The 9,106-nt window shown below is 41.6% G+C and overlaps 1 protein-coding gene across 1 annotated transcript in view; it reads left to right on the top strand.

The window, feature by feature from the left end:
* Nucleotides 1-5,419, top strand: part of LOC126383394 (transcriptional repressor scratch 1-like) — a 12,305-nt gene extending 6,886 nt beyond the window's left edge. The window contains exon 2 of the mRNA XM_050033869.1: nt 1,399-5,419. Coding sequence (XP_049889826.1) covers nt 1,399-2,174 — 776 coding nt within the window. The 3' untranslated portion in view covers nt 2,175-5,419. The remainder of the gene's footprint in view (nt 1-1,398) is intronic.
* The last annotated feature ends 3,687 nt before the right edge of the window (nt 5,420-9,106 follow it).

The raw sequence follows: 9,106 nt of genomic DNA, 5'->3' as shown, positions 1-9,106 counted from the left end.
TCACAATTATATGAAATCTTTTTAATTGTAGCAGTGGATACGTCTGAGCCCTCGGGGTCCTGAGGATGAAAAAAAATGAGCACACAAGTTTGTAGAACTCATGTAGCCTTCCTGTAAAGATATTCAAACAGGTTTATTTCATGTAACTCACTGCAGCAGGTAGTTAGTCATCCAAAACACTACAGGTTAGACACAGTAAGTACTGTCCTGTGCAGTGCACGTGATTTTGGGGTGCCATGGACGAGTGATTTTACCACAAAAGAGCAGCTCTAGAGCAACTTGAGTTTTTATCAAACTTGATTAAACAAGGATGCTTTACATTTTTGCATTATTCTGTAATGAATCTGTTGAGACTTTACAGTTCTCAACAATGCTGTGATGAAGGTGTGTTTCAGTTTAGGCACAAAAAACACTTATTGTTAGGAAAAGATTGGGTTTTTGCGTAAAGGCAGCCACATATGGTTGCTCAAACACCCCTGGGAAATGCTGCATTGGGTTGGTGAGAAACTCCCAGGTTTAGTGCCACAAATGCTGCTGAAAAACACTTGAATGTGCTGCTTGAAACACCCAGGTTTGATAGATTCCGAGGCTCAAATGTTGCTGAGAAATGCCATAATGTGTAAGTAAAAAATATACAGGTTGGGTGCCACAAACACTGCTGGGATGTGCTGCTAAAATCACTAAGGTTCGATAAAAACCCCCCAGCTTTGGAGGCTCAAGAGATGCTGGCAAACACTGCAATGTGTTTGCAAAAAACACCCAAGTTTGATTAAAAAACACCCACATTCGGTGGCTCAAACAGCGCTAGGAAATGCCATGAAGTGTCTGTAAGAACACCTCCAGGTTTGGTGCCTCAAATGCAGCTGGGAAATGCCACAATGTGTCGGCAAAAAAACACCGGGATTCAGTAAAAAACAACCAGGTTTGGTACCACACTGGTGGAAATGCTGCGAAGGGTTGGAAATAGACATTGTTTGTTGGTTTTGAACAGTGGTCAACAGCTTGGCAGGCATCTCATCCAGGTGACACATCATCCACCATTCACTCCACCTCCCAATGAAGTCAGCTTTTATATTATGTCAGTTTAGAAACGCTGATGTGATGCGTATGAAATGTGCAAATATAACGTAATCCTGGTTTGCAGAAATGTACAACGCCAACATTTTCTTCTGGCAACTGGGCTGTGAATTTTTGATATAGAGAGGCTTGTTAATACCCAAATATAATAGGAAGGAAATAATGATTCTGTTCAGACATGCATTTTCCCTTTCTGGTATCTTTATCACCTTTGACATGCTCATGTTGCCTCCCTGTAAAGATTTTCAAACCCATCAGTTTCTAATTTCCAGTCAGTTCCTGTAATGGTCAAGTGATTAACCTCTTCCTTTCTCTCTTCAGGCTACGTCAGCGATTATCTGGCTCCATCTCCTTATGATGATGTTGTGGGAAGTGATTCATCTGTCATCTCTAAAGTACCCTCCCCTGGCCACCCGTCAATCATCTACAGCCGCATCGACAACACCTATTCTGGCATCCATGGCGATATCCATGGGGATTCGGACCAGCCGGACAGCCCACGGTCTGAGGTTTCGTCATCAGCTGGTGGATACATCAACGGGGATGCCGCCGTGAGCGAGGGATACACAGTGGATGCGTTTTTCATCATGGACGGCCGATCACGGAGGAAATCCACAGGCAACCCCAAAGGAAGCATTCAGAGGCACACCTGCAGCGAGTGCGGCAAAACCTACGCCACGTCCTCCAACCTGAGCCGGCACAAGCAGACGCACCGGAGCATAGACAGCAAGATGGCCAAGAAGTGCCCCACATGTGGGAAGGTCTACGTTTCCATGCCTGCGATGGCCATGCACCTGCTGACCCATGACCTCAAGCACAAGTGCGATGTGTGCGGCAAAGCATTCAGCCGACCGTGGCTGTTGCAGGGCCACATGCGTTCGCACACGGGCGAGAAGCCATTCGGGTGCGCACACTGTGGCAAAGCATTCGCTGACCGGTCAAACCTGCGTGCTCATATGCAGACGCACTCAGCCTTCAAGCACTACAAGTGTAAACGCTGTGACAAGACGTTTGCGCTCAAGAGTTACCTGAACAAGCACTACGAGTCGGCGTGCTTCAAGGGGGCTTTCTCCCCTCTGAGCTCACTTGGGGAATGATAGATTCAGATAGGTGGACTTTTCTGTTCTTTAAATCAGATTTTACTGGCCTCACTCCCTACTTTTCCTGCTTCCCCCAACAAGAAGACCAGTATGCCTGAGCACTGCAAGGAAGGAATGTTTTCTCGGCAAGGATCATGAGGCAAATGACAAAAATAGATTGAGGACATGTCCATTTTTATCAAGACCCTTCAATCCCTCCTTTGTCTCCTCCCTCCTCATCTGGGAGTGGAGTGAAAAGGTTTCGATGCTTGATTTAGATTGCCACCTGCTTCGATGAGATACTTCTGAGGCTGTTTTGAGTATCTGTGAATATAAATAAAGCACAGCACATCTAGCTCATCATTTTTGAAGATACCTAGATCTATTTATGTCCATATCTATCCTCGTCCCTCTTTTTTTAAATATATTTTCAACCCATGACGAAACGACACTAAAGCACAAATCCTCTCCCATCTCTCTGTCTTTCTGTGACAGGAATATCACAGGAGTTTAAAGCATGAATCACATTTTCAGTTTTCTTGCAAAGAGATTCAATGAACTTTCATATTTACTGCTTTTTTAAAAAACGAATAAACAAACGTTCACAATCTAAGGATACATCTGGTATCCTGCGTTTGGTGAAACTGACCCTGGACTGAACTTTTAAGGAGATAAAGCATTAAAAAACAAAGAAAGCACACGCTATTTGTTCTCTGCAAGTAAACAAAATACTTGTCAAGTTGTTCCTTTACACTAGTGACATGCTTTGCCTACTGTATACTGTGCTGGCTACTGACACATCCACACTGAACTGTGAGGGAAATAGAAAGTACAAACCTGCCATAGCATGGTAGGTATGGCAAAGTACAGCTTAGTAGTGGGGGAATAATCCTTTTTTTGGTGAGTTTTCTTTAAACCAATGTCTTAAATGGACTCATATTACAAGCTGTTTTCTTTATTTAAGTTATTTTTGGCATTAGTGCTTTACTTGACAGTATTCAGTGGAAGGTGAGAGGGTATATAGGCAGACAAACTGGACTTCCATGTGTTAAAATCTCCCACTGAGCCACCAGGGTATTCCTTAACAAACAGTGTTTTCCTACAACCTAAATCTGATGTTATTTATTTTTACTCAGCAACGTCAGACGAGGATCCAGACATTAAAAATGTCCTGATTTTCTTCAAAAGGTCAAACCTTTCTTAAGTGTTGTAAAATAGTGTTTTTGTTGCCAGTGGGCCACACAGTATTCAGCTTGGAGGTCTTTTTTTAAGTGTCTATTTATTGCCTAATTTATTTATTTATTTATTCTTATGTTTTTGTAGATGTATTGATTTTGCACTTTACTTTGTTATATTTTGCCTTTGTTACGAATATGCCAAAGCATTTGACACTTTCTAATTACAGAATACCTTTTTACTTTTGTCCGCCACTTTAATTATAACTGCATGCAAAAAAATAACAATAGCCTAATAATGGAATCTATGCCAATTTTATGAAATCTTTGGGATATTTTGCCAAACCTCTTAGATAACAGGCAAATTGAGCAAATTTCTGTCTTGGGCAATATTTCATTCATATCCAATAGAGCAATAATGCATGATATTTTTGAAGAGACGTGAGTCATAACTGCTTGTAACATCTTGATTTTTTTCAAGTACCACTATTCTATGTAGTTATGAGAAATGAAATTTCAGGGAGTTAGCGAACCAAGTTAGTGTTAAATATGGAGGGTTGGGTTAAGAGCTCTGTATTTAGAGGGGACTGTGACTCTGTTGTGATTCTTTGAGGCCTTCTCCCGTGACTTAATAGTCTTTGAACAGATAAAATTGGTGAGAGCAGAGAGTCAGTATCACCAATCTCTGCTGATTTAGTATGTAATACCATCTAAAACAATTGCCTCCTTGTTATATTTCAGTCTTGGGATCAATAGCTTGTTGACAAATCAAGAATTAGGAGCTGTTGGTACTTCCAGGGATTCACACAGATGGCACAACTCCTTTTGGTGGAGGGCTCTGGGTTGGGTCGGGACGGGTCTTTTTGTACATGGTTTATGCACTGCCTGCCTCGTATTATTATTCTAAAATATTGTAGAAAGTAGAGGGTACTACCATAGGCCTCTGGTGCTGAAACATGGATGAAAACACAAACCCAGAACAAGAACGATTAAGAGCTTTGGTACTTTGTATGTCCCTGGTGTGAGATGTTTAACATGTGAAACACAACTTTACAACAGCTGCTGAATGTGGAGATCATTTTGACCCTCAGTCGTCCTTGAATCAGCGATGAAGAACAAATTTCCCCCCATAAGTTGGGTCATAATCAGTGAGCTCCCTGCTCAGTTTGAATCCCGTCAAAAGATCTGTTCTGCTCCTTGGCTCGACATTAATTGACAAACTCCATGTGAGGACTCCAGAGCGAACACCACTCATTAAACTGCCTGCACATTTCAGGTTGCTTTTCTTTCCATCATCTTTGGCTGTTGTGAGGTTGTGGCGATCCCCAATGCAATTATAAGGATTGTTGAGACTAGAGGAGAAGACATTTGGTCAATATTTCAGCACCAGAGTGCATCGACAAACACTTAGATTCTACTATGAACTACTGTAGCCTACTATAGCCACAAGCTAGTTTACCTATTCTTATATAAAAGCACTTCCTCTTACGAATTATATCTTACAACGTTTTTTGTTCGAAGATAGTAGCACAATGAAAGAGTTTAGATTCAGGTAGACAATGCCTTGTATGTAAAAATAACAACCTCTTTCTCCTTTTTCTACTACGGTGAATCAAAGCTAAAAACAACAGCAACAATGCTGAAATAACACAGGCTGTGTTGTCCTTAAATAACACATGAAAATATGCTTTAAAATGACAGGTGTTATAAACGATAACCTTTATTACACGTGTCATTTTTCAACATATTTGTGCGAGAGCGTCTTCACCACACCTTTTTTAAGAGTGAATGAAAACTCTTTTTGCGGCAAGAGGCCTTGTAAATAAGCACTGATGTGACTTTGGAGTCCGATTATTTCTACAGATGTGTATAGAGTGACAGTGACGATGATGATGATGATGATGATGAAGATGATGATGATGGTGGTGGTGGTGGTGATGATGGTGATGAATTTTTCTGGAGCTTCCTGCTTTGTTTTGAGTTCTTCCTCTGAGGTTTTTTTAGGACCTCCAGTGGCGGTTTGAAACAATGTAAAGCACAAAGACAACACTGGGCATTTTTGTTTCACTTCCTAAATAAAAACTAGTTTAAAAAAGTCAAGTGTTTTGATTCCTTTTTTCTTCATTAAACCCCTCATTAACAATCAACATTGATATTTTGCCATTTTTGGTGGTAACAAACATCCACTTGCCCACATTTGTTTTGTTATTATGGCCGATGTTTCAGCTGAACAATCTGACTAGCCTAAGAAAAGGTTGCAATTGCAACTTTGCTGCTTATCAAGGACTTAGTGTTGCCAGTGATCTTTCTCTTTTTTGCAATCTCTAAATTTGTTCAAGGTCCACACAGTTTAATACAGTCAGCATCATACTTGGGTTTGGCCATGTCGTTGAGATAGTTTGCTGTCTGTTATTCACTAACTCTACAGCAGGAAATAACACTTCAAAATAAAAACTGTGCTGGAGATTCACTGTACTTAAAAATATGTGTTTTTGACGAACTTGACATTTTGTTAGTCACTTGCAGTCCTTTCAGAATGGACCAGTGACCCATCAGTTGGGAATCACTGTTGCAATGATTAAATATTGCACCTCTCTAACAGCCAAAATACATCAGACATAGGATGCAGTGTGACACATGTGCCGCAGCATGCCCACAGCTGAACGCATCCATTATAATCAATGGTGGCACGGTGGTGCAGTAGTTAGCATTGTTGACTCACAGCAAGAGGGTTCCTGGTTTCGAACCCAGTGTGGGAGGTTCAAACCCAGGGTGGGGGAGCCCTTCTGTGCGCAGTTTGCATGTTCTCCCTGTGTCAGCATGGGTTTTCATTGGATACTCCTGCTTCCTCCCACAGTCCAAAGACATGCAGGTTAATTGGTGACTCTAAATTGCCCGTAGGTGTGAATGTGAGTGTGAGTGGTTGTCTGTCTCTATGTGTCAGGCCTGTGACAGTCTGGTGACCTTTCCAGAATGTCCCCCGCCTCTTGCCCAGTGTTAGCTGGGAAAGGCTACAGCCCCCCCGCAACCCTCAAGAGGATAAGTGGTTATGGAAATGAATGAATGAATGAGTGAAGAAATCCCAACAGCTTTTACTTGATAACATCTCTTTGTTAGATCCTCCCTGGCCAACTCTCTGTTAAAAAAAAAAAATCAATCTATTGCAAGTCTGATAATTTCGAGCTCGTATTCCCAACTTCCGATCTTAATGCATCCCAGTACATCTGCTTGGTGAAAACACAGAGTAAACTTGTGTTTACATGTCCAGTCTCTGAGCTTCACAAGCATCTACAGAGGACTTCCACCAATTCCCACAGTGCCACAGCAACAGTGTATAAAATAAGTCAACTGTCTTGATTGTCATTCCCCATAGAATAATGTACAACAGCTCAAAACTGTGTGAATAGGTGCGGAGTAATAGTGTGACCCACTGCCCAGGGCAATAAGGTCAATTGCATTTTTTGGTCTTGGAGGCAGGGTTTTTTTTTTCTTTTTTCAAGTTGCAAGTACAATGGCTTGCAGCATGAGACAACCCTGATGACATCACTATGACAACATCAACAACATCATTATTTTCTTGACATAATTGACAAAGCTCCTCCAGAGCCACAGAAGACATTCTACAACTGCTTTTATTGGCCGAGCAGTACTCCTGAGGATGAGTAAACTGACCTTTAGCCTATGTGTAAAATTAATAGTGACCCTTTAAGCATTTACGACTATGTATGTTAGCAGCTCCTCTCCAAAAGCCATAAACTCCTTCTGATGGATCTTTACGGTTTCTACACATGACATGGTGCGCTTACAGAGGAGCCCTTCAATGCAGCAAGCTCCACAGTATTAATTAATCATTAGCATATCGATAAATCATTATGCTAAGATATAGCATGGGCACACTGTGAACTATTTAGTTAACAGTAATAATGAAATAATTTGTAAAAGTTTAATAAATGTTGTTGTTGGCCCCTGTGCTTTCATTACTCAGTAAACGGTTAATTAGTGTTTTGTAAAACATTCATTAAGATTATTTGCCTCCAGCATAAAATAACTGCAACTGATTATTGTTTACAACACTCACGCTCTCTCTCTCCCTCATTTTTACCCTGTGGCGACTGTGCAGAGGTCAAAATCTCCAAGTGTGTGTGTGTGTGTGTGAGTGATTTTAATTGCTTGTGTGAGGTGTCATACATGAACGGGGAAGCTGATGTCAGGACAATGTCTTTAACCTTGCGACACAGTGTGAGTACGAGTGTGCATGTGTGAATGTGTTAATATTTGTTTTATTAAGTAAAATCATTTTTAATTTGCTATATGATGCTGTTCAGTGTTTTGGTAAAAAAAAGGGCATTAAGGTTGTAAATATGGACATGAAAGCCATTTTGGATGCGATATAATGAACTGATGTAATAACGTTTAACAGTATGCTATTTTAAACGATGTAATAAACATAATGAGATGTCGCTCCCGTTGATGATAGTAACGGCTGCTCTAACATTTTAATTGGCCAATCAGTGATCTGTAATAATTTGCATGGTAATACAGAACCTTTAAAACAGTGTAAGTTAATGACAAGAACTCCACAGTAACATAATCTTCCACAATGAGCACCATAAGCAAAGATTAAACCAAATGCTTGTATTGTAGCACAAAATGACAAAGCAAAGTATAGCATAAATGTACAGTATGTACATGAGTTCCAAAATGTCACAAAGCCGCTGCCACCACGTGCACACAAATGGACTATAGAGAACTTTCAATTTAATTAAGCATGTGCATGTTTTCTTGAAGTGCAAGTGCAGTTTTAATCAATTAGATTGTGTAAAATAAAAGGAGAACTGTAAGACACTGGAGACTGCAGCCATTCCCAGGCACAGTTTGTCTTGATGTATTGTGATTTCTTTTCACTGAACAGCTTGTTTTCCCAAACAGAATTTGGCAAAGAGTCAACATTTTTCAAATACATTATGAGAAACCAGTTTAGCTTTCCCCTGTTTTCTGCCACACATGCTGTTGCTGCATGTTTATATGACTCTCTACATCATTTGCTTGTTTATATGTATGTGAAAGTGTGTGTTTTTGCATGTGCTGTGTGTGTTTGTGTGTGAAAATAAGCCCTTTTATTAATGTCATCTGGTGGTTTTAAAATCCAGGTAAAGGTCCATTGTGTAGGATTTAGGGGGAGAGGGGGAGGGGTAGAACCCTCACTCATGAACAAGACCCTGAGATACTTGAACTCCCTCGCTTGAGGCAGTAGCTCTCCCCCAACCCAGAGTGGGCAATCCACCGGTTTCCAGCAGAGAACAAGAGGTCTTGTTCATGAGTGAGGGTAGAATAGAGCGTAAGATGGATCGGCGGTTTGGTGTGGCTTCTGCAGTGATGCGGGCACTGCGTAGGTCCGCCAGGGTGAAGAGGAAATTGAGGCAGAAGGCAAAGCTTTCGATTTACTGGTCCATCTATGTCCCAACCCTCACCTAAGGTCATGAGCTCTGGGTAGTGACCGAAAGAATGAGATAGCAGGGCTCAGCCTTGGAGATAGGGTGAGGTGCTCGGACATCTGGAGGGAGCTCGGAGTAGAGCCGCTGCTCCTTCGCGTAGAAAGGGGTCAGTTGAGGTGGTTCGAGCATCTGATCAGGATGCCTCCTGAACACCTCCCGCTGGAGGTGTTTCAGGCAAGTCCCACTGGCAGGAGGCCCCGGGGCAGACCCAGAACACGCTGGAGGGATTATATATCTCATCTGGCTTGGGAACGGCTTGGGGTCCCCCAGGAGGAGCTGG

Source organism: Epinephelus moara, chromosome 22 (assembly GCF_006386435.1).
Source record: "Epinephelus moara isolate mb chromosome 22, YSFRI_EMoa_1.0, whole genome shotgun sequence".
NCBI classification, from domain to species: Eukaryota; Metazoa; Chordata; class Actinopteri; order Perciformes; family Serranidae; genus Epinephelus; species Epinephelus moara.
This window is presented reverse-complemented; position numbering and strand designations above follow the sequence as displayed.